General features: G+C 36.3%; 3 protein-coding genes across 3 annotated transcripts; all 3 read left to right on the top strand.

Annotated features, from left to right (window-relative positions):
* The first annotated feature begins 22,089 nt into the window (after positions 1–22,089).
* LOC141685583 (uncharacterized) lies at positions 22,090–23,331 on the top strand. The gene has a single exon (XM_074490677.1). It carries the CDS (start codon positions 22,090–22,092, stop codon positions 23,329–23,331), a length of 1,242 nt encoding a protein of 413 aa, XP_074346778.1.
* An 845-nt stretch (positions 23,332–24,176) lies between these two features.
* LOC141685578 (uncharacterized) lies at positions 24,177–24,932 on the top strand. Its single transcript, XM_074490671.1, has 2 exons — positions 24,177–24,374; positions 24,417–24,932. Exons 1-2 carry the CDS (start codon positions 24,177–24,179, stop codon positions 24,930–24,932), a joined length of 714 nt encoding a protein of 237 aa, XP_074346772.1.
* Positions 24,933–25,242: 310 nt separating this feature from the next.
* On the top strand, positions 25,243–26,088 carry LOC141685570 (uncharacterized). The gene has a single exon (XM_074490665.1). The coding sequence runs from the start codon at positions 25,243–25,245 to the stop codon at positions 26,086–26,088; it is 846 nt and encodes a 281-aa protein (XP_074346766.1).
* The last annotated feature ends 536 nt before the right edge of the window (positions 26,089–26,624 follow it).

Genomic DNA, 26,624 nt, shown 5'->3' with positions numbered 1-26,624 from the left:
TCGTTTCAATCAATTACAAAAAGACCACAAACTGTGACGGAATTCATGAATGCAATTAAGGTGTGTACTGATCAATTAGCTCTCCTCGGTTATCCAGTCAAACATGAAGATGTTCTTGACAAAGTTCTTGAAGGCCTGGACCCTGCTTATCAAGGAATTATTGATGCCGTCAATGTTAGAGATACTCCAATCACTTTTGCAGAGCTTCATGAAAAGCTTATTAATCGAGAACTCACTCTAAAATCTCAACCCCTCGTTACTGGACTCCCCGCTACTGTTCATGATACAACAAGCCGCTCAAACTATCGCAATCCAGCACCACCTTTCAACAACTACCGGAATAACCAACACTCTAAACCTCCTTATCGCACCCAGCAAAATACACACCAACAACAACCTACCCACAACTTTACCGGTTCTCGTCCTTTTATGAGTCGTTGCCAATGGTTTCATACAAAAGGTCACTCCCTTCAAAAATGTCCCATCTTTCAGGAAAAACATCCCACCATCCAGGCACCAGCTCCACCTACGTACATGTCTAAGCTACCACAAGTCCATGTAGCTACTGCTTCTGCATCATCTCATTCCCCATAATGGTTACTTGACTCCGGTGCTTCTCATCATGTTACACAAGACCTTAATAATCTCTCACTGTATAACTCATATGACGGAACTGAGGAGATAGTGATTGGCGATGGTATTGGTCTTCCTATAACACACACTGGTTCAACTCTTCTTTCAACCTCATCTCATAATTTATCTCTTTCTAATGTTTTATGTGTGCCTAATATGCAACGAAACATCATTTCGATTTCACAGCTTTGTAAAGACAATAATCTTCTCATTGAATTCTCATCTAATTATTTTCATGTGAAGGATCGTCTAACGGGGGCACCTATTCTTTCGGGACCAACTAGAAATGGAATTTATGAATGGCCATCTTCATCTCCCCTTGTAGCCTTTTCAAGCATCAAAGTCCCTGCTATTGACTGGCATCATCGTCTTGGCCATCCATCAATTCCCGTTCTTAAAAATCTTGTTTCATCTTTTCAGCTTGGTTTTACGGATGATTTTTTCTTTAATTGTAATGCATGTCAATGTAATAAGAGCCACAAGCTGCCCTTTAATAAAAATACCCTGGTTTTTCATTCACCTCTGAAGCTTCTTTATACAGATTTATGGACTTCTCCTGTTTTCTCTCTTGATGGTTTCAAATATTATGTGATATTTGTCGATCATTTCACTCGATACATTTGGTTTTACCCACTCAAAAAAAAATCAGATACGAAAGAAGTCTTTGTTAGGTTTAAAGCGATAGTTGAAAAATATTTAGAAAAACCAATCAAGACTGTATATTCAGACAATGGAGGAGAATATCAAGGTCTATCCAATTATCTTACTATTAATGGTGTTTGTCATCTTACATCTCCGCCTCACACTCCTGAGCACAATGGCTTCGCAGAACGTCGACATAGACATATAGTAGAGACTGGCCTCGCTCTGCTTTCTCATGCTAAATTACCACTCGAATTCTGGTCTTTAGCTTTTACTACAGCATCATATCTCATAAATCGGTTACCAACCCTCACCTTGTCAAATAAATCTCCATTTCACTGCCTATTTGGTGCCCCTCCGAACTATCTCAAACTTCGGAGTTTTGGTTGTCTCTGTTATCCATTATTGCGTCCTTATGCTCAACACAAACTTGATTATAGATCATTACCATGTATATTTGTTGGGTACTCTGCCACTCAAAGTGCGTATTATTGTCTTGAACCGACTACTCATAAGATCTATACATCACGTCATGTTCGGTTTGTAGAATCTCAGTTTCCATACCATATGTTATCTTCCACCATCCCCGTTACTTCCTATCCCAATTCAGATAGTTGGTGCTCTATAACTCTTCCATTCATATCTTCCACTTCTAATTTGGTTCCTGACCAGGTGCCTAGTGCTCCAATTTCTACCACACAATCATTATCAACTACACCTAGTCAATCAGTTGCGTCTACTCCCTCATCAATAGAGTCTTCTCAACCTTCACCTACTTCATCAAACAACACACCATCCACATCACACCATGTTGACACAATTAATCAGCCCACCATACCACCAACTACAACAATCACCACCCGTTCTCGCAACAACATTTTTAAACCAAACCCGAAATATGTTCACTCAACCACAATCCAGCCTAAACACTCTGAGCCTACTACTGTAGCACAAGCGATCAACGATCCATTATGGTGTCAAGCAATGATGGATGAGATAGGTGCTCTTCATAAACTTGATACATGGGATCTTGTACCCTCGGAAACGAGTCAAAATCTCATTAAATGCAAATGGATTTTTCGTATAAAATATAAATCTGATGGTACAATTGACCGTTATCGAGCCCGTCTAGTTGCCAAAGGTTTTCAACAACGTGCTGGTGTTGACTACACGGACACCTTCAGTCCTGTTGTCAAACCCGCTACAATACGAACTCTTTTGAGCCTTGCACTGGCCAATAATTGGCATCTTAGGCAACTTGACATTAATAATGCTTTTTTGAATGGTATTCTTCATGAGCAGGTTTTTATGGCACAACCTCCGGGATTTCCTGATGTTAAATTTCCAAATTTTGTCTGCAAGCTAAAGAAAGCTATATATGGTCTTAAGTAAGCTCCACGAGCTTGGTATATTGAGCTCACCAAATTTCTGTTAAAACTTGGGTTCAAGCGCTCTATTGCTGATGCATCATTGTTTATTAATAATCAACAATCATCTTCGATATACTTAATTGTTTATGTGGATGACATAGTTCTTGCGGGACCAGACTTGCAAGTCCCGGAAGACTTCATCAAACACCTCGCTGAAAAATTTGCTCTCAAGGATCTTGGTACACTTTCTTATTTTTTAGGTGTCGAGGTGATTCCAAGTCAACAAGGACTCTATCTTAATCAGAAGCGTTACATACTTGATTTACTTTAACGGACTGGAATGGCACACTCAAAACCAGTCTCAACTCCTATGGTTGTGGACTTTAATCTCACATTACACTCTGGAGATTTAATTGATCAACCTACTGAATATAGGGCAGTGCTTGGAAGTCTTCAGTATCTTACACTCACTCGTCCCGATGTAGCCTTTGCTGTAAACAAACTCTCACAATTTATGCATCAGGCCCGGAATTCTCATTGGGCAGCCCTCAAGCGTCTACTTCGTTACCTTGCAGGCTCGTTAGACAAAGGCAATACAATTTATCGTGACTCACCTCTCACCCTCCATGCCTTCTCTGATGCTGATTGGACAGGAAATAAAAATGATTATACGTTGACAATGGGTTATGTTGTCTTTCTGGGTCGAAATCCTCTTACTTGGAGTTCTAAGAAACAGCGTTTCCTTGCTCAATCTTCGACAGAAGCAGAGTACAAAGTTGTAGCTTCAACAGCGAATGAGTTGTTATGGTTGCGTAACTTGCTATATGAAATAGGTGTCACAATCTCTCATGTCCCCGTTATTTACTGTGACAATCTTGGAGCAACTCATTTGAGTGTCAACCCAGTTTTTCACTCCCGTATGAAACATTTGTCTTTAGCTTTCCACTTTATTCGGGAGCAGGTTCAAAATGGTTATTTACGTGTCACTCACGTTCCTACCGGGGACCAGCTAGCTGATCCTCTCACCAAACCATTATCCAGACCTAAGTTTGATATGTTCATGTCCAAGATTGGTCTCACAGTTCGGTCGCCCATCTTGCGGGGGCATGTAAAGGATAATCACGACTGACACAATCAAGGATTGATTGAGTCAATCACTGGCTGCTTTAATGTGTATATCACGTTATATCTGTAACTGTAGTTTATTACCTTGTAGAAGTTATTATGCAGTTAGGCTAATGTAGGAGTTATCATAGGAGTTAATTTCTCAACAATTGATTGTATAATTGTTTTACACATTCCTGAATTGTATAAATATTCTTACATGAATAACACAACATAAGCCTTTCAGCAAGTCTTACATCAAATACATCCAACTTGGGTAATGACTAGCCCACCATAGGCCTCCAAAAAATCATGATTTATTGGTGCAAGTAGTAGTAGTAGTACTTTGTCTTATAAACTAAACATAAATCCCAAATATCCTCGATGTGGGACTTGGGTGTTATACCAAACTAACAAAAAACACAATAAAAACTCATATAACAAATGGGTGAAAATACATCACATCTAAAAAAAATCATCACAATAAATAATTGCAAGTTTCATATTTCAAATCAAACTACTAGTCATACGTAGGCATGTCAATAGACCAGGTTTGGATTAGACCGATCTAAGTCCATATTCATATTTATTTATTTTTCCAGATTTTTTTATAGGCCAATTTATATACGGATCTGTTCGGATCACGGATTTTGGATCGGATATCGCTACATCTATCTATATTTATTTTTTAACATAACTCATTGCAAAATTTATAAATTGAAAACATACCAAAAATTAAACATACCATTGGATCATAGAGTATTTGATTCCGACAATGAAACAAATTGATATATCAATGTGAAATTGTTATTTGAATTGAGAGTTGGGGTGGATTGGGGGTAATATGCAAAAGTTAAATTAAAAGAATTATAGTATAATATAAAAATGGACTAAACTATTGGACCAAATGAGGTATAGACAACGAGTTGACTAAGGATAAGACTTCTAAATCAGAAATATTAAAAATTATTTTATTATATATATATATATAATTTTATATAAATAAATAAATATATATAAACCGGATCGGGTTATTAACGGCTCAGATCAACCTAAATTCATATCTGCTCCATTTATAATAAAGAAAATTATCGGATCCCAGATTGGATTTTTAATAGGTGGATCCAAATTCGCTAAAATAATTTTGGATCGGATCGGATCGGGTCGGATTGTATTTTCGCTCCGTTGATATGCATTTCGGTCATGGTTTTTACATGCAAGACCACCCGGATACATCCTTAGATGGCGAATTGTTATATCCAAATTTTTAGTCATGACAGAACGTGAACAATGGACGGACGACAAGGAATGTAAGAGACAAGTCGAGACGGGAAGAGTAAGAAGGTGTCATGAACATCAACAAACACATGCCAACAAAGAGAAGAACCGGAAGACTCTGTCAAGTCATAGTCCGAATTTGGAAGAGAATCAGTCAAGTATTGCAGCGAGGATTGCAACCATAATTTGAAGTGGGAGAGAAATGAGGGGAGGTTGGAGAAAAAGAAGAAAACAAACTAGAAGATAAGAGAGATTAATTTAAAGATAAGAGGAGGATAACTAAGGCAAAAACACTACACACAAACACAACTCGAGTTCATCTTCTTCACTAAGAAGAACAACTCGCAATAGACCATCACCCACAAATGGAGTATCAAAAATGCGTCGATAGCATTAGTTTTAGTACGTGCTCAAGACAATGTATCATGTAGAATTTCTTGTAATCATTCTTGAATATCTAGTAAATCACATTTAGGTTGGGTAATCAATCTCACCCGCGGTTTTTCCTATTTACGGGTTTTTCACGTCACCAATTCTTCGTGTTATTTTCATTTACATCGCTCTTAGTTAATTACATTCCACAACTAATAAAATCAACCAACTTTAGCACTTAACATACAAATTTTGGTAAAAACAATTGGCGTCGTATATGGGAAACTTGCTAAGAGTTTGGTTGATTTACTACGATGACGGGAAACGACTTAGAAGAACAAGCTACCAATCAAGGAGCTAAGGATAAGAACAATAAAGAGATAGAAGCAACGTTAAAAAAACTACAAGATGAGATGGAGAAGATACGCTCCGAAAATGAGATGTTGAAGAAAGAACTAACTGTTAGATATATTTGAGATGTCATGTCTTATATGTTTCATGTTTAGTTTTCAGATCTTAACAAACAGGAAATATCAGTGCTTACTGGAATCAGGACTTACTGAAAGTTATGACTTAAGGTCATATCAGGACTTAAGGTTATACCAGAACTTAAGTGCGAGAGGACTTAGAAGGAAGCTGATTAACAGTAGAAGATCGAGACTAATACAAAAGAAGATATGCATGAAAAGAGTTAGATGACTAGAAGAATTGTATAAGATATCTGATTGATATATTTTAGGAGACAGAATTATATTTCATATCAATTAGAAGTTATCTTGTAACTGTGTACTATACAAACACAGACATAAGTTTACATTATATGTGTTATCATTATCGAGAAGATCATACATTGTAACCTAGCAGCTCTCGTGATATTTGTTCACCACTGAGAGAGAACATTTCCATTGTAACAGAGTTTATTATATCGAATACATCTGTTTTCTATTACTTGTGTTCGAAATCGATTTGATTGTATTAAACATTGTATTCAACCCCCTTCTACAGTGTTGTGTGACCCAACAATTGGTATCAGAGCTTATCTGTTAACACACATACAGTAAAGATCCTAAAAATCATGTCTGAAGAAGAACAAACTCCAACCAAGCCCACTAAATCTGAAGAAACTCAAAAGACTCAAATCCACAGTCGATATGAGACTATTAGGGTTCCCATACTGAGACCTTCTGAGTATCCCATATGAAAAGTGAAGATGACTATGTTTCTGGAAGCTACAGATCTATAATACCTTGACAAAATTTATGAAGGACCACATAAGCCAACCAAACTCTCTGTTGTAGTTACAGATCAGCCAGCAAAGTCCATACCAAATGAGAAAAGTGAGTATACAGCTGAATATATCTCATCTATTGCGAAGGATGCAAAGGTAAGGCATTTGCTACATAGTGCCATTGATAATGTTATGTCAAACAGGGTAATTGGACGCAAGACTGCAAATGAGATATGGGATGCTTTGGAGACAAGATGCCAGGGAACTGATGCAATCAAGAAGAATAGGAGGACTATACTCACTCAAGAGTATGAGCACTTTGACTCAAAAGCTGATGAGTCATTAACTGGTTTATATGACAGGTTTGTCAAACTATTGAATGATCTGTCACTGGTGGACAATGAATATGATCTTGAAGATTCAAATCTAAAATTCCTTTTAGCTCTTCCTAAAAGTTGGGATTTGAAGTCTACTACTATAAGAGACAACTATGCTCTTGATGAAACTACTCTTGATGAAATTTATGGTATGCTCAAAACTCATGAACTTGAGATGGATCAAAGAAGCAAGAGGCATGAGAGAAAGTCAGGGACAGTTGCTCTTAATGCTGAGGAGGAATTCCCAAAAGTGGTTGTCTCAAAGAAAGGCAAAGGAAAGGCTCTCATCATAAAGTCTGATTCATAATCATCAAGTTCTGATGATGATGATTCAGAAACTGAAAGTTTACCTGAAATAGATGTTGATGAAGAGATGATGAAATTATGTGCTCTTATAGTGAATGGTATCACAAAGATAGCCTACAGGAAATTCAGAAGGGGAAAGAAGTTTTCCTGGAAAGGTGGAAGTTCTGATAAGAAGGGTTTCAGAAAATCTGAAGGCAGAGGAGGAAAGTCTGACAAAGGAGATTACTCAAATGTCAAATGCTACAATTGTGGTGAAAGAGGCCACATATCTCCTGACTGCAAGAAAGGAAAGAGTGACAAAGGCAAGGCACTTGTCACAAAGAAGAAAAGCTAGACAGACTGTTAGGTCACACACACTGTAGAGGGGGTGAATACAGTGTATAATACAATCAAATCGAACTTTAATATCTTAAGTAACAGAAAACAAACTTTATTGAAACAATAAACTCTGTTACAGTATGGAACTGTTACCTCTCAGTGATGAACAAATATCACGAGAGCTGCTAGGGTTACAATGAATAATCTTCTTGAATATTACAAGATAAACGCTAATTGATATGGAATATAATTCTGCTTCCTAAAATATATCAATCAGATATCTTTTCTTCCAAGTATTCCATTCTTCACGGAACTCCTTCTTCATGCATATCTCTTCTTATGTTTATCTCGATCTTCTTTCCTTTAATCAGCTACTATCCTTATCTGAACGTCCTTCAGCACTTAAGTTCTGATATCTAACTTCTGATGATTATCTCCTGATAATATAAGTACTGATATCTTTAAGTCCTGACTTCCAGTATAAGTACTGATTAATGGTTAAGTACTGATTTGTCCTGTTAAGTAAGATCTGAAATCTAAACATAAATCATATTAGCCATGACATTATCAAATATATCTAACACAGACACTTCAGATTCTGAAGATGAGGTGAACTATGCCTTGATGGCAAATGCTGATAGCAGTTCTGATGTTGCTGAGTTAAAGGTACCTCAGACAACTTATGCTTTTCATACTAATGATATTAATGAGTTGAGATTATATCTTAAAACCATGTTTATTAGTTACAGAGATCAAACTTTAACATGTGAAAGATTAACTTCTGAAAATCTTGCTTATAAGAAAAAGAATGATTATTTAGAAAAAGAGTTAGTTATGTTCCATCAAACTCAGAAAGAAAGAGATGATGCTTTCTATGTTAGAGATGAAGTGCTAAAAATGAATGAATCTCTAAAAACTGAGTTAGAAAAGGAAAGAGAGATTATCAGGACTTGGACTAACTCTGGAAGAGCAACTCAGGATATACTAAGTAGTGGAAACTGGAAAGAGGGCTTAGGATATGGAGATGATAAAAGTGAAAAAGGAACTGAACAAATTAAGCCAATTATTGTTATACAGACTACTAAGCCAAAGGTAAATCCTGTTAAGTTTGTAGTAAAAACAGTAAAGTCTGATTCTGAAAAGATGAAAGATACTAAGACAGAAGTTAAAGCATAGTCAACTTCTGACAAATTAGAACAGGATAAACCAGCTGAAGTTAACACAAGCTTAATGACTAAGAAGCAGCTTAAGTATAAGCTGAAAGAAATTAGTAATGTCAATAAGGTAAAAACAGCTAGGAAAAATAGGAATGGAAAGGAAGGTGTGAATAAAAGAAATAATTATATGCCTGTTCCTAATGCTCCTAGAAAGAAATGTTATAACTGTGGAAACTCTAACCATCTTGCTTCTTTTTGCAGGAAGAATAAGAATATAACTCTTTACCTCCTAAGTCAAGAGTTCAGAGTCGGTATGTTAGATTTAAGCCACAAAATCGTTGTTTTCATTGTGGTAGCATATGTCATTCCATTTATACTTGTAAATATCATAGTCTGTACTATGATTATTATCAAATAAAACCTTCTTTGAAGAAAGTTACTTTAATTCCTTCTAGTGTAAAGTCTGATGTAAAGTATGATATAAGTACCGATAAACAGTATGTTAGCATAAACTCTGATATTAAATCCGTTGCAAATGCTAACAGACTTAAAAAGGCCAAAGGATCCAAGCAAGTTTGGGTCCTTAAAACTAACCATTAGTGGTCTTTGTGATTGCAGGGCAGCAGGAAGAACATCCTAGTTCTGGACAGTGGATGTTCAGGACATATGACTGGAAATAAAGCCCTGCTATCAGATTTTGTGGAGAAAGCTGGCCCAGGAGTTTCTTATGGAGATGGAAACATGGGAAAAGCTTTGGGATATGGCAATATCAATCTTGGGAATGTCATCATTGAATCAGTAGCTCTTATCTCAGGACTTAAACACAATCTGCTGAGTGTGAGTCAAATATGTGACAGAGGTTATCATGTGGATTTCTTTGAAGAACACTGTGAAGTTATAAGCAATTCTATAGAAAAATTGGTTCTGAAAGGTTACAGGCATGGTAACATTTATGAAGCCAGGCTTTCAACAAGTACTGATGGTTCTGCAATCTGTCTGTTGAGTAAGGCATCAATTGAAGAAAGCTGGAATTGACACAAAAGACTCTCTCATTTAAACTTCAACAACATAAATGAGCTTTTAAAGAAAGATCTTGTGAGAGGACTGCCAAAATCAGTATTTGCTCCTGACGGCCTTTGTGATTCATGTCGGAAGGAAAAATAAAGAAAATCTTCTTTCAAGAGCAAAACTGAGTCATCAATTCTTGAGCCTTATCACCTACTGCATGTTGTTCTATTTGGTCCAGTCAATGTCATGTCTATTGCAAAGAAGAAATATGCTATGGTTATAGTGGATGAGTTCACAAGTTACACTTGGGTGTACTTCTTGTACAAGAAGAATGAAACTGCATCTACTCTAACTGATCATGTTAGACAGTTGGATAAGTTGGTCAAAGATTCTGTTAAAATTTTAAGAAGTGATAATGGTACTGAGTTCAAGAATTCAATCATGGAAGAGTTCTGCAAAGAGCATGGAATCAAACATAAATTTTCTGCACCTGGAACTCCATAGCAAAATGGAGTTGTAGAAAGAAAGAACAAGACTCTCATTGAAGCTGCATGAACTATGCTTGATGAAGCAAAGGTGCCAACCTACTTTTGGGTTGAAGTTGTGCAGACTGCTTGTTTTACACATAATGCTACACTCATAAACAAGCATGGAAAAACACCATATGAGATGGTGAAGAAAAAGAAGCCAAATTTGAAATACTTTCATGTATTTGGTTGCAAGTGTTTTGTTCTTAAGACTAATCCTGAACAGCTGTCAAAATTTGATCTAAAAGCAGATGAAGGAATCTTTGTTGGATATCCACTTTCCACAAAAGCCTTCAGAGTCTACAATTTTAGAAAAAGGGTTGTCATGGAATCTATCAGTGTATCTTTTGATGATAAGAAGATTACTGGACTTGAAGATTTCAATGATCATGATCAGCTGAGATTTGAAAATGAAGATTTAGATTCTGATTCTGTAAATTCTGATGACTTAAATCCTGATCCTGTAAGTTCTGACGGGTTAAGTTCTGATGTCATTGAAACTGTGGTAACTACTTGTAATAACCCCCAAAATTTTCAACTTTCTGTAACCCTTGTGAATAGTGTTTTAGCTGAATGAGAAAACTTTTCATGCCACACTATGTAGGGGTTCTATTATGGATATTCTGAGATTTTATTAGTACTCTATATGGTATATGAGTGTATGTAAAGATCGCCAGAATCCAATTCCGAACACTTTGGTTTTTCCCGGAAATACACTAGATACGGAGAGAATTGAGTATAAGGTAACAGGATAAAAAGGATTTAAATTAAAGGATTACAATAGAGGATCATAAAAAGGAATATAATGTATTGAGAAAGGTTAAGGGAACCTAAGTAATAAGATCCCGGGTATGATCCTTCAAACGATAAACGAAAACGAAAGTTAAGCGAACCGTATAACAGATCAGCGGTCATTAGGCAAACAATTAGGAAGTTAAGCAAAGGGATTAGAGAGAGAGTGATGTCACCCAACCAATGAGAAGAGGACAAGGAGGGAAAGATGACATCACAACATGACATAGGCATGACATGGGAAGGAAGGAGATGTGGTGGATTTTTAACCACACAAAATCAAGGTTAAATTGGTAATTAACCAAAAAAAAAACAAAACCAAATCAACCAAGCCAAATAATTCATTCTTCATCAAAATCAAAAAAAGAAACCAAGGCATTGTTCTTCATTACTCTCGGCTTTTTGACATTTTAAAGGCAAGAAATTTCAAAATCAAAGATCCAAGCTTCCTAAATTGGTGAGTTAATTCCCTAATCATCCTTATGCATAGTTAGGGCTATATCATGAGTTTAAGCCATCAATTCTTTCTCAATCTTCTTCATTAAATCAATGAAGAAGACAATGAATAGTGTTTTCAAGTTTTTAACTTGAAATTTTTCTTGTTTTCCTTTAAGATCCAAGCATCCCTAAGACTTCTCAAAGCTTCTTAAGGCTTCCTAGCTACTCCCACCACTTCAAGGAAGGTATATCATCTCCAAACCCTAGATTCCTATGTTTATTAAGATGATTTTGGTTATTATGGTGATATTGTAGCTTAATGTTTGTGGTTTAGAGTTTGGGTTGAAGTGGTATTGAAATGGAATGGTAAATCTTGTTATTTTGATTAAAAGAACTTAAGTATAGTTTAAGTTAAGCTTAGGCATAAGTATAAATGTTGGAATTGAATTGATTGGGGCTGTTATGATGTGATAAGGATGGATGTTGGTTGTGTGTTTGATTTGAGGTTGAATTGTGGTTGGTTTTGAATGGTTTAAAATTGGGAAATCGCGTAAACATAGCCGTCGTAACGTCCAATTTTCTTTAGACTGTTTTTGTGCATAACATTAGGACCCGAGAACCCCCTGCTAGATTATGACCATTGCCATGTCTAGATAGCTCGTGTTACGAGCTTCGTTTTGATATGTAGTTCGTTCGATTCCGATGCACGGTTTAGGAGAAACGACCGTTTCAAGTAACGGCGTTTCGCGAACGAAACTTTTCCCCTCGCCTTACTTTGAAACATAGGTTAAAGACCAAAAAGGGTTAATTAATGTATGAAACATTTATGGTAAGTGTGTTAGGCAGTTGGTAAGACACTCGCGAAGTAATCGCCTTAAAACTCGTAAAGTTTAAATTATTAAAAATGGTGGAGCCGAGGGTACCCGAGTGACTTAAGAGAATCAATAAGCGCAAAACAAGCGTTAGAGTCTAAGTTAGTTAAAGTATAGATTTACAAGTGACTTTGGTTTAATTCCAACTTACTTGTTGTTTATAGGTTACCAGACTCGTCCCGAGCCTTTTATCACCCCAAGTCGCTCAGGCAAGTTTTCTACCCGTTATACTGTTGTTGTGATGTATATATGTATATGCATTATCTTGCGGTAGATGCATGTTGGTTAATTAGCAAATGTTGCGATATATTGTAGCATGTTATATGGTATATATGCATGCATGTTTCGTATTCTTGCTATATATATCTGTTGGTTCAGTTGATAATACTTATGCTAGAGGATAGCGGTAATTTGCATATACCCTTATTATAGGGACCCAAAAGGTGAAAACATTTTCTAAAACCGGGAGTCGAGGATCCCGAGTAGATTTTGTATATACGTATATATATATATATTTATATATATATATGGTTATAGTTTTCAAAACTATTAATCGAATAAGGGTTATTCGATAACTTTATATTATTTATTGAATATTATTTCGAATATTATTCGAGGGCTTATGACTCCTTTATATTATTATTGAATATTACTTGGATATTCATTCGAGGATGTATGACTCCTTTATTTTATGAATATTATTTATAATATTCATTCGAGGTATTATGACTCCGCTTATTACTGAAATATATTCTTTATTTTATTAAAGAATAAGGTGTCAATAATCAAACTTATTTTCGATTATTCAAATAAAGATAGTACTTTCATATAAGTATATCTTTGGTTATGTAATATCCATTTCAAGTATAAGTTTTAATACTTCTACTTTGATTATTTTTATAAGGATTATCTTTATGGGAATATTATTTAAATAATAATATTCAAATATTTTCTAATATATTGGGGCTGATTTACTTCATTAAATCAGCATTACTCCAAACACTCTTTAAAGTGTTTTCGAGTCTTCAAAATAATTTTTAAAAGTTAGAGCGGATCCCAAAACTCATTTTTATATTAAGATCTTCCTTTTAAAGGGGATTTAAATACTCGCTCAAAACCTGAGGGATCCGGCTCTATGGTGTATTTTATATTCGCAACAAGATTGCAGTTTTGGTAAATGAATTGATTACTTACCCAACGTTCGGGAAGTAAGTCCATCTATCGAGTCGGCATAAGCAACATGGGCTCAGTGGGAGTCCATGATAGTGTAAGTGGCTTAGTGGGAGTCCATCAAATGCAAAAGTGGTTGAGTGGCAGTCCAGCATAAGGTCCTATTATGGCCAGGGTGATGACCAGTGGGGAATTCGTCCATCTACTAGTAGAAAAGGTTACTTATTGGTATCTTTGCCTGATCATCAAGATATCTGGTTTATGCCAAAATTCTTTTCCTTTCCAAAATTCATTGGATGTTTTAAACTCTGTTCATACTTTACATGACAGAGGTTTTCAGGAAATGTATAAAGAAGATGTATATGTGGATATATATATATATATATATATATCAGAACTTAATGAAGTATATCATAACTTCATTTCCTTTAATAATATTTCAAAGATTTAATCTATTCAAATCTTGTCTTGTAGTCTCATCTATGTGATGAACTGTTGAAAGCTCATTATACTTTGAACAGTGGTAGTTCAAGTAGCTTTATAAATGATATAAGTGTAGTGAAGTATTTGGTAACTTCATCCCTTGTTTTTACTTATATCTAGTAAGTAATTATCTTACACATGATAAAAGATTCTAGTAAGTATCCATTTAGATACTTATATTATTGTTATCACTATATATTATCTTGCGAGCTGTAAGGCTCACTCTTGCTTTATTTCTTCATCACACAACAACAGTTAGGAAAGATGGCCAGACTCCAGCAGACACAGCGCAAGCGCGTGGGAAGCGTCTCGCGTCTTCCCGTTGATGTTGTAGCTGCTATAGCTGCAGAGGTAGATCTATTGTAGATCAGACCATCTACTTTTGAGAATCAATTATGTATAATTATAACTTGTGACAGATAATGGCAATTAACTGTAAATTTATCAAGTAATCATTTTGGGTTGTAATAACTTTTAAATTGTGGATTCAAAGACTTGTACTTATTTCAATTTCATCTCTGAGACTATAACTGGTTGTGGTGTGTGTTAGTGTGGGGTCACAGCATAAGGTTATTTATTATTAATTAAGTGAAGTGATATTATGGAAAGAAAGACCGTGATGACCCGGATCCCCGACCCCGGATCTGGGGGTGTTACACTACTCCAAAGGAAAATGCACCTGTCCAGGGGGAGTACGCTCGAAATCCTACCACATCTCAAGACTCTCAAGAAGCATCAGAATCTCTCACTGGCTCTTCAAGTTCTGATGAGCCAAGTTCTGATAATTCTGGAAACTCTGATACTTCAACTCCTGAAAAATCAAACTCAAATTCTGAAGTCTCGGAGAGAATAACTACAGGGGAAGCATCAGAAAATGTTGATGGAGACAACATGGATCATGGGGGAGGATCCAGTTCTAGAGATCAACTTCCATCTGCAAGGAAGTGGACTGAAGCACACACACCTGACTTAATCATTGGAGGTCCTGATGCAGGTGTCAGAACTAGAACTGCAACTTCAAATGAATGTCTCTATCATTCTTTTCTATCTCAGACTGAACCAAAGAAAGTGGAAGAAGCTCTTTAAGATGCTGATTGGATACAAGCAATGCAGGAAGAGTTAAATGAATTTGAAAGAAATAAAGTCTGGACCTTAGTGCCAAGACCAAAGAACAGATCCATTATTGGCACAAATGGGTGTTCAGAAATAAAACTGACAGTGATGGCATAATTACAAGGAATTAAGCAAGGCTGGTTGCAAAAGGCTACTCCCAACATGAGGGAATTAATTATGATGAAACATTTGTACCAGTTGCTTGATTAGAAGCCATAAGAATCTTTTTGGCTTATGATACTCACAAGAAGTTTAAAGTCTTTCAAATGGATGTGAAAAGTGCTTTTCTTAATGAAGAATTGGAAGAAGAGGTCTATATTGAACAACCTCCATGCTTTGTAGATTCAAAATTTCCAAATCATGTCTATAGGCTTGACAAAGCACTTTATGGTCTTAAGCAAGCTCCTAGAGCATGGTATGAGACTTTTGCTCAATTCCTTCTGGAAAGTAGATTTCACAGAAGTACAATTGACAAAACCTTATTCTACCTCAACCATGGAAAGTACTTACTTTTGGTACAGATATATATTGATGATATCATATTTGGTTCTACAAATGCCAAACTCTGTGAAAGGTTTGCAAAGTTAATGCAGTCAAGATATCAAATGAGTATGATGTGAGAACTCATCTATTTTCTGGGCCTTCAAGTCAAGCAAAATGAAGAAGGTACTTTTATCTGTCAATTCAAGTACACCTGAAATTTACTGAAGAAATTTGGAATGCAAGATTGTTCAACTGCATCCACTCCCATGGGCACTGCAACCAAGTTAGATAAGGATACTGGTACATCCGTAGATATTACTAACTACAGAGGTATGATTGGCTCACTACTCTATTTAACTGCAAGTAGACCTGATATCATGTATGCGACCTGTTTTTATACAAGATTTCAGGCTGATCCAAGAGAACCTCACTTAATAGCTGTGAAAAGAATTCTCAAGTACCTCAAGGGTACAGCTGATCTAGGATTGTGGTATCCTAGAGAATCAGATTTTAAGTTAATAGGTTACTCAGATGCAGATTTTGCAGGATGCAAAATAGACAGGAAAAGCACAAGTGGAAGCTGCCAGTTTCTTGGAGGCATATTGGTTTCTTGGTTTAGCAAGAAACAGAAGTCAATTTCCACATCAACTGCAGAAGTAGAATATATTGCTGCAGGAAGCTGTTGTGTACAGATTCTTTGGATGAAAAATCAGTTACTGGATTATGGGTTAGAATTTTCTAAAATCCCTATTTACTGTGATAATCAAAGTGTTATTGATATGACAGGTAATCCAGTTCAACACTCAATGACAAAGCACATCAGTATTAGGTACCATTTCATGAGGGAACATGTGATGGAAGGTACAGTGGAATTGCATTTTGTTCCAACAGATCAACAACTAGCAGATATATTTACAAAACCACTATGTGAATCTACCTTTACAAGACTGGTAAATGAACTTGGAATGGTTTCAAGTTCTTTCTCTAAATCTGCTTAGTTTTTGTTATCATGCATCAGACTTTATGATCAGTGTTTACAGATTATCTTATCTTCATGTAATATGTGCTTAAATTGAAAATTAATCAAATCCTGATTGTTATCTGATGTGGATCTATATACTCTGATAAGTGTTTTGAATGATTCTGTGACTATTCAATCCAATGAGGATACATGTGCTAGATGTTGACCTAGTAGTCTTTAACATACTAGAAATCTCATGTTTGAATTAGTTGTTTATGTGAAAACTCATTGACACAAGAAAATTCTGATATTGAGTTTAGTCAAGTTTACTTTGTATATCTTATTACTAAGTCACAAACTAGATTCTTGCTTCTTATCTGTCAAATTCTGATATCGGTAAATCTTAAGGATGAACTAAATGCTGATAAGCCTCACTTATCAAAAGAAAAGAAAAGAAAAGAATAAAAGTCAGGTACTCCTTTGAGATCTAGAGTAAATATGTGGAAGGGAAGACCCAAGTGCATTGTTGGTATTAAGTAATATGCATTAGAAAAGCAAATAAATTTTTCTTGGTGACTTTTCACATTCTCTGATTACTAGAGAAATACTCTGATAACAACATAAATTCTGATAAGCAGTCGTGACTCACTTACACTGAGAAGCCACTGTAAAAAGAAATTTCAAAAGATGTATAAAATGAGCACAAACAGTTGAGGTGGACTCTTGCATAAATTTGTTCTATAGTAGACTTCATGATTAATGACATATTTTAAGCATTTTTCTCAGTTATGCCTTATTTCTAAGATATACTGAAGTTTATCATACTTTAATCTTTATCTGATATTCTGCTGAATGCACACACTTTCACTCCATATGAATGATTAAAATTACTGTGGTGATTAAGTTATTTTTGACAAACAGTTAAGTGTCATTTGCATAAATTATGAGGACAAGTTCCGATGGAAGTTCTGATGATTAAACTTTGAAGAAAACAAATCAGTATTTGTATGGAGAATTACAGAAACAACCATTTACTTTTTGAGTATAGAATCCATATTCTGATGACCATTAAGTTTTGATAATAGTCAAGTTCTGATATTAAATCCTGATGGAAACCCTGATGCTTACGTGGCATTATTTGTTTACTTGGCTTATTTGTGGTAGATACTGAACGGTCATATTTAATCAAAATATATTTAGGTGAGATAAAAACAGTCATAATCATTTGGGTTAGTGGTAAACGTGTTTGTCCTGAAAAAACTGCATATGCACGTTAATTAATGCTTATTTACCGTGCCCACTAACTCCTGCTTTTACTTTTTACTGACCGTTCACACGTTGCCAGGTGTAAAGTGTTTGTCATGCTTCAAAAAGTAATTGTTATCACATGGGTTGTATAAATAAGAGAGTTAAAAGATTTTCTAATCTTTTACCTACTTACCTTATTCTCTCATCTCTCTTATTTTCTCCCACCCACTAATATTCTCTGAAGCGGTTTTTCTTACAGGCATTTTCACAAACACCTTTCAGGCACTCTCTTTTCTCACTTAATTTCTTACAGAGATGGCATCAAAAGACTTGATTTTCAATAGAGCTAAGTTTCTTCCTAATAACTATGCATCTATTCTTAGCAAGGCTGAAGCTCCATCGGAACTTCACTTTATTCAGGATTTCCTCGCTAATTCTGATATTGGGTATGCTTTGACCCAACCTGAAGCACTCTGAACTCAAGTGCTGGAGTTTATTGGAGAAGTGGGGTATATGATGATGGTGGTACTCATGGGTCCCAAAGTATCATCTTTACAACAGGGGAGGATGAGCATGTCGTAACTTTGGCTACAGTACGCCAAGCACTGCAGTTTCCTGAGAACTGTGTTTATACAACGGTTGAGGAGCCAGTTCTTCAAAAATTAATGGCAAGTCTGGGGTATGAAAAGACATTGGAAAAATTTAATCTTAGATGTTGAGAGACCATCTACACAAATTCTGGAGATAAATTATGATTCTCAGAATTTAAATAAAATTGTTCCTGAATCTCCGGTTGCTTCACACACTGTTGAACTTTCAGAAAATAATGAAACTTCCTCAAGTTCTGGAGACAGTATTTCTGTTGATACTCCAGTTCCTATTCTGGGAAAGGAAGCTTTGGTGAAGAAATTTGTTGAACAGGATACACCTGTACCTTGGGAAGAAACTCACAGGGGAGTTGAGTGGACCAAGAAGTGGAATGAATCAGATTTTATTCCAAGCACTAAAATTCTGACAGAGCATGTATCAAAAGCTGATGAGTTATTATCAAATTCTGATTTCAAGACTCAACTCAAGGTTACAGCTATGAGTACAAGAAGTCTTCATGGTCTACATTCCATTACTCATGCTAAGGTTGATACACTCAAGGAACAGGTTGATAAGATAGATCTAAAGCTCAAGCTTGACAAGAATAGGTATATCAGACCTACTCTTGAGAAAATTGAAGCCATTGAGAAGATTCAAGAGGAGCAACAAGCCCAAATTGCTGAGGTCCTGACTAATCAAGCTTCTCAGAAAGCTCAATTGATGAAATCTGATCTTCAGTTGAACTTCTTCTTTCTCTCTAACTTCCTGATGATGTCAAAAAGGGGGAGAAGGTAATTAAGTCCAAATGCTCACCTACTCAGATACTGAAGAAAAAGGATGACAAAGGTGATGACCAGGGAAACTCTGAAAAGAGCAGAGGTCAAGGAAAAGTTTAAGGAAAATCTTCTACACAGAACAAGTCAAGTTCTGATGCTGTGAATGCTAAAAGTATGAAGTCAAGTGCTGATAAACAAAGTCTGATGTCAAGTTCTGATATCCTGATTCAGTCAGGATCTAAAGACTCTCAGAAGTTTATGCAAACTCTGAAGTTAAAGGGGAAGCAGACTACTGTTTATTACAAAGATCCTAAAATCCAGACACTTGATGAGGAGATAGTAAGAAGATTATTTCTGAAGCACAATCCAGGAATGGATTTAGAAACTCTCAAGAAGGAAGAAGCTAGATTTGCAACTGAAAAGACAAATCTAAAGTCTAAAGCTTCTGATACAAAGAAACCTCCAAGGCCTAAGGAAAAAGGCATTGTGATCAAGGAAAAGTCAAATTCTGAGATTTCAAAGTCCAAGACTAAATCACAGACTGAGAGTGATCCCAAAGACAAAGGGAAAAGAAAAGTTGATGAACCAATCAAGCCACTGGAGATAAAAATTCCTCAAGTTCTGATGAAACCAGTATGTAAAATGGTTCAAGTTACTAATGATAATCTTGTTGAAGATGAAACTGTTCAAATTCTAAAAAGAAGAAAGATAACTGAAGAATCTTAAACAACCTCTGACATTGTTCAAGTTGTTCAGAATGTAGAACAACAAGTTACAGAAGAAACAACAAATTCTGATCAAACTATCAAGACATCAACTACTGACAGTGCTAAGTTGATTTGAAAAAGATGAGAATTGCTGATAAGAAGAAGCTGTTATGGAAGAAATCTACTCCAATTGAACCAAAATCCAATCTTATGATTAATCAACTCGCTACATTTGGGTTGAGAGCCAAGAAACCTAGAGATAGAGCTGGATTAGGTTCTGATGAAGAGAAAATTCAAACAGGAGTAGAGGTTACTCTAAGAGATTCTTTCATGTTGACAGACAAACCATATGAACAAATCAAACAAACGCACCTTGACAAAGTGTTGTCTGCTCAAATTATGATAGATGCTCATGATAAAGAGAATCTAAAAGAGAAATTGATCTTATTTCTCAATGATGGAAGGACTTATAGACTAGCTGATACTGATGTGCTAAAGAAGTCTGTCAGAGAGCTTCAACATATTCACTATCTTTTGGAAGTAAAATCTAATATTACAAGAAGATGGTCAGAATACATTTTGAATGCTATAAGAGATCTACTCAGAATCTCTGGTACAAAGACTTCTCATTACAGTCCAATGATTACTGAAGATGATGGAAGAGAAATTCCTATGCTGAAGAATTCTGCTAAGGTGGAAGTTATTCTGAAAGGAAGATGCTTATGTTATAATGAAAACTCTTCACATCCTAAAGTTATCAGACTTGGTGAAGGACTTGAAAGAACATCAATTCAAGCTCTCGGAACAGCCATTTATCAAATTGGTGACATTAAAGATGAAGAACTGATACAGGTCAAAGCACAGTTAGTTGAAGTTCTGAGAAAAGCTGAAGATAAGCTGGTGAAAGATTTTGTTAAGAATCATTATGGATTCAGATTGATCCAGTGATGTTGGTAAAGCTGGATGCTCTGTAAGTTGTAGTTAATAGTCTTACTAAACTCTTATTACATTTGAACTTAAATGTTTTTGACATCATCAAATCTATTAACTTGTATATTTTTGCATAATTTACAAGTTGGGGGAGATTGTTAGATATATTTGAGATGTCATGTCTTATATGTTTCATGTTTAGTTTTCATATCTTAACAAACATGAAATATCAGTGCTTACTGGAATCAGGACTTACTGAAAGTCAGGACTTAAGGTCATATCAAGACTTATGGTTATACCAGAACTTAAGTGCAGGAGGACTTACAGTTAAGGAATGAAGCTGATTAACAGTAGAAGATCGAGACTAATACAAAAGAAGATATGTATGGAAAGAGTTAGATGATTAGAAGAATTATATAAGATATCTGATTGATATATTTTAGGAGACATAATTATATTTCATATCAATTAGAAGTTATCTTGTAACTGTGTACTATATAAACACAGACATAGGTTTACACTATATGTGTTATCATTATCGAGAAGATCATACATTGTAACCTAGCAGCTCTCGTGATATTTATTCATCACTGAGAGAGAACAGTTCCATTGTAACAGAGTTTATTATATCGAATACATATGTTTTCTGTTACTTGTGTTCGAAATCGATGTAGCCACATATATTGAAGCGTTCAGAAAGCGATTAGAAATGGAATCTCCACTTTACGAAGAATTGACAAAGTATCCATGTAGAACTATGGATGACGTACAAGCTAAAGCAATGGCACAAGTGAGATTGAAAGAAGACAGGAGGGAGGTTGATGAGAAATATTACAGGCCTTCGAGAAAGATCACGATGCCACGGTCCAGGGAATACAAACCCTATTCGAGGTCCTCTAGTGATGAAGTTTATATCTACACAACGCGGGAATGCAGCGATTGGAAAAATGAGGAACACACTGATTGGAGAAAGGATCCCAATCTGCCACCAAGGAGCTACAGCTTCATGATAACACCGTCAGCCATGATGAAGGAGTTCACCAAGTTGGGAGATATAGTCAAATGGCTAATGAAGAGCAACAATCCTAAGGCGAATCCAGATTCCAAAGGTGTGACTATCATGCAGATTACAGACATAGAGCTCATGACTGTGTGGCTTTACGAAATGAGCTACAATTCTTGACTAAGAAGGATATTTAACTGAGTTCATGACTTCCAAGAGAGCATCTTACATCAGGAGAGACAAGTCACCCAATGGAGACAACATGACACCAGTAAGACAACCATCACCATCACCATATCACAAAGTAATTAAATTCATTGCAGGTGGTTCTGAAGTGTGTAGATCGATATATTCACAATCTAAAAGGGTGGCTAGAGAGACAGACATACGAGTTACTCAGGTAGGAGTTAGTAGTAATAATATACCATCATTGATGTTTGACGAGTCAGATAAAAGAAGTATCCGAGAACCACAGCAAGATGGACTTGTCATCTCACTCCCTATGGGGAATTTCCTAATCAATAGAATACTAATTGACAACGGGAGCGCTGCCAACATCATGATGTTGAGCACATTGAAACAAATGGGTTTGGAAGAAAGTGACATGATTAAGAAATCGATGACATTGGTGGGATTTAGTGGAAAAACCAAGTGTACATTGGGTGAGATTACATTGCCTACATATGCACTAGGAGTTAATCTTTTGGAGAAATTCTGCATTATAGACGTCTATTCGACATACAACATAATCATGGGAAGACCTTGGATCCATAATTTGAAAGCTGTACCATCGACATGCCATCAAGTTCTCAGATTTCCAACACTATGGGGAGCTCAGGAGATACTAGGGGATCAAGATATGGCACGCGAGTGTTACAAGACATGTTTGAAACCAACTGTCCAACACCATGGGAATGAGACACCTGCGGCCATAGTCACAGGACCTGAAAAATTGGATGAGGTCGATCTAAAGACGGGAGACAAGAAAGTGCTAATAGGAGGAGACCTATTACCAACGATTGAAGCAAATTTGGTGAATTTCTTGACTACGAGGTTGGATGCATTCGCATGGGAACATGACGACATAACAGGAATAGAACCAAATGTCATCACGCACATATTAAATGTTGATCCTAGCTACACCCATGTTCAACAAAAAATAAGGAAGTTCGCGGCGGAGAGAAACAAGATAATTAACGATGAAGTCGACAGGCTTATGAAGGCTGGGATGATAAAAGAGGTTAACTATCCCGAGTGGCTAGCAAATATTGTCATATTGCAGAAAAAGAATGAGAAGTGGAGAGTTTGTGTCGACTACACGGACATGAACAAAACTTGCCCTAAAGATCCCTATCTGTTACCCCACATCGACACCATGGTGGACTCAACGGCTAGACATGAATTGCTTACATTCTTAGACGCTTCAAGTGGATTTAATCAAATTTAAACAGAGCCGTCTGATTGTGAGAAGACAACATTCATCACGAATAGGAAATTTATTGTTACTTGGCCATGCCTTTTGGACTACGCAACGCTGGGGCTACATTTCAAAACCTTGTTAACAAGATGTTCAAGGAGCTGATAGGTAAAACAATGGAAGTTTACATAGATGACATGGTGGTCGAATCTGTAAATGCTGAAAATCACGTTCACGGCCTACAGGAGGTGTTCGACATATTGGGATGATACAACATGAAGTTGAACCCGTCTAAATATAACTATGATGTGTCGTCAGGAAAGTTTCTCGGATATATGGTGATCAGGAGGGGCATTGAGGCTAGCCCAAGACATATTAAGGAAATTTTCAAGTTAAAGAGTCCATCAAATTGAAGACGTCCAGAAACTGACGGGAAGAGTTCAACCTTGAATAGGTTCATCTCACGATCATCGGGCATATGTAAACTATTTTATGATGTTTTAAGGAAAAATAAGGGGTTTATGTGGTCAGAAAAACATGAAGATGCACTTAATGACCTGAAGAAATATCTCACTACTCCTCCACTATTGTCTAAGCCTCTTCAAGGACAGGACCTTTATGTGTACTTGTCAGTTACAGGTCATGTTGTGAGTGGAGTGCTCGTCAAATAAAAAGAAGGTGTCCAGTTGCCTATTTATTATGTCGGCAAAAGCCTAGTAGATGCGGAAACAAGATACACATCTCTGGAAAAATTGGTGCTTGCATTAGCCATGACTTCTACTAAACTAAGACATTATTTTGAATCACACAAAATACATGTGATGATGAACTTTCCCTTGAGAATCGTCTTGAGTAAACCTGACCTGACGGGAAGAATGGCGAAATGGGCCATACATTTGAGCACCTATGACATCACATATGATACAAGGAACGCCATAAAATTACAAGCTCTAGCTGATTTTGTGGTTGATTTCAGTCCAAGCCAAATGACATCAGCTGAAGAGGAGTTTCAACGAGTCATTTCAAGGGTAGACACCAGGCCATGGACATTGTATACTGATGGAGCTTCGAATGTAAATGGAACGGGATTGGGGCTTGTACTCAAATAACCACAGGGGGATATGATAGCACATCCAATATGTTGTGACTTCAAGGACACCAATAATGAAGCTGAGTATAAAACACTGATTGTGGGGCTCATGATTGCTAAGGACTTGAATGTCAGAAACATTGATGTAAATTATGATTCATTATTAATTGTTAATCATGTCAATGGTTCTTATGAAGCTAAGGATCCCAAATTGATCACATACTTGGACATCACCAAGAAATTGACGAATTACTTTGACACTTTCAACATACAACAAGTTCCAAGAGAAAATAATATACAAGCTGATGCACTAGGCAATTTGGGAGCTGTTTCTAAAGGTCTTGACTTAAACAACATTCCAACTTTTTATATCATGAAGCCCATTGTGGAAAGATTGGTTCATGACATAGAAGTATTAGATCTTAATCAATATCATGACAATATCAATGAAGACATGGATAGCTGGATTCGAGCATACAAAGAGTACTTACAACTTGGTGTTAAACCAAATAATAATAATGAAGCTAGGATTCTTAGTTAGAAAGCTTCAAGTTTTACAGTCATAGATGACGAGCTATTCAAGAAATCTTCTACGGGTTGCTTCAAAGATGCTTGAGAAAACACGAGGTTGATATGGTATTAAGAGATGCACATGAGGGAGAGTGCGAAAATCATACCTACGGAAGAAATATCTCATTAAAGATTCTACGTTTGTGTTACTATTGGCCGACGCTAAGACATGATGCTCTAGATTACATGAGGAGATGTGACGTCTGCCACATACACACACCTATCATACACCAACCATCTGAGCACCTTAACATGTCTATTCCCTCTTGGCCTTTCATGAAATGAGGGATGGGCATTGTGGGGAAGATGCCGCCTGTACCTGGGCAAAAGGTGTTCATGGTGGCTATTACAGATTAATTTTCAAAATGAATCAAGGCAGAGGTGTTCAAGCAAGTCACGTCAAAAGAAGTGACATCGTTTATCAAGAGAAACATTTTTGCAAGTTTGGTGTTCCATCTAAAATTGTTTGTGACAGTAGATCACCATTCATAAGCGACAAGACAGAAGCATTTTACAAACGTTGGAATATCAACTTGATTAAGTCGACACCAAGATATCCTCAAGCCAATGGACAGGCTGAATCGAGCAACAAGCTCATAATCAACAATCTTAAAAGGAGACTGACGTCATGCAAAGGAAAGTGGGCTGAAGAATTTCATTGGGTATTATGGTCGGACAGGATGACCCCTAAGACATTAACAGAACAGACGTCACATAGCTTAGTCTATGGCACTAAAGTTTTATTACCAACAGAGATCATGATGCCAACAGCCAGGTACGGACTATTGACGACTAACATGAACAACATAGAATTGGCACATGACCAGGATACGGTGAACGAGCTTCGAGAGATGGCGAGGATTCGTATGGATTCTTATCAACAAAGGGTGGCCAACACATATAACAAACATATCCATGTGAGAGCTTTCCATGTTGGTGACTTAATGTTAAGGAAGACATTTCAAAACACTATGGACGCGATGGCAGGAAAATTCGCTGACACTTGGGAAGGACCTTACTTTATTGACGCAGTCATTGGACGTGAGGCTTATCGATTATCGAGTATGGACGACACACAAGTACCGAGAAGCTGGAAAGCTTTACACTTGAAGCTATATCATGTGTAAAGTCTCTTAACTCATCTTTTTAGTTCAGTTTTTTTAAGAGTCTTTGATTAATAAGTCGCTATGACATAGTTGATTGTCGTTATTTTCTTATGTTTGGTATGACGTTTTGTTTGAGGAAACTTGATCATATGTTTATGTTTCCAATTCCTTACGTTTATATCATAAATTACATCATTATGCAAGTTATTTCTATTAATAGCGCTTACCTTTTAGTCTTGTTCATATTTACATGAGTTTACTTTGCTAGAATTATTTCTATAATGTTTATATATACTAGTATACGACAAACAAAACATGTCAATTACAAAAGTAATGGTTGATCACCCAACTACAATCATGTTGCTCTAAATGAAAATGCTATAAACATTCGACAGTCTTAGTTGACATAAAAGCTTTATTAAATTTATTAATATGACAAATAATACTTACACGCATCCACGTTATACTAATACATGACATAATCTTTGGTGAGTTTCAAGAGGGAAAAAGGCCTCTTAACAACTATACGAGTCCATGCACTGACGTATATTGACGAA

This window comes from Apium graveolens, chromosome 2 (genome assembly GCF_009905375.1).
Source record: "Apium graveolens cultivar Ventura chromosome 2, ASM990537v1, whole genome shotgun sequence".
Taxonomy (NCBI): Eukaryota; Viridiplantae; Streptophyta; class Magnoliopsida; order Apiales; family Apiaceae; genus Apium; species Apium graveolens.
The sequence above is the reverse complement of the archived record's forward strand: the minus strand, read 5'-3'. Positions and strand labels throughout refer to the sequence as shown.

Excerpts from the sequence above, each read along its gene's own strand:
- LOC141685583 (XM_074490677.1), top strand. The coding sequence starts at position 22,090 with ATGACTTCCAAGAGAGCATCTTACATCAGGAGAGACAAGTCACCCAAT.
- LOC141685578 (XM_074490671.1), top strand. The coding sequence starts at position 24,177 with ATGGCGAAATGGGCCATACATTTGAGCACCTATGACATCACATATGAT. Across the intron at positions 24,375-24,416 it reads ATACTGATGGAGCTTCGAAT|GGGGATATGATAGCACATCC; the intron begins GTAAATGGAACG and ends AAATAACCACAG.
- LOC141685570 (XM_074490665.1), top strand. The coding sequence starts at position 25,243 with ATGAGGGATGGGCATTGTGGGGAAGATGCCGCCTGTACCTGGGCAAAA.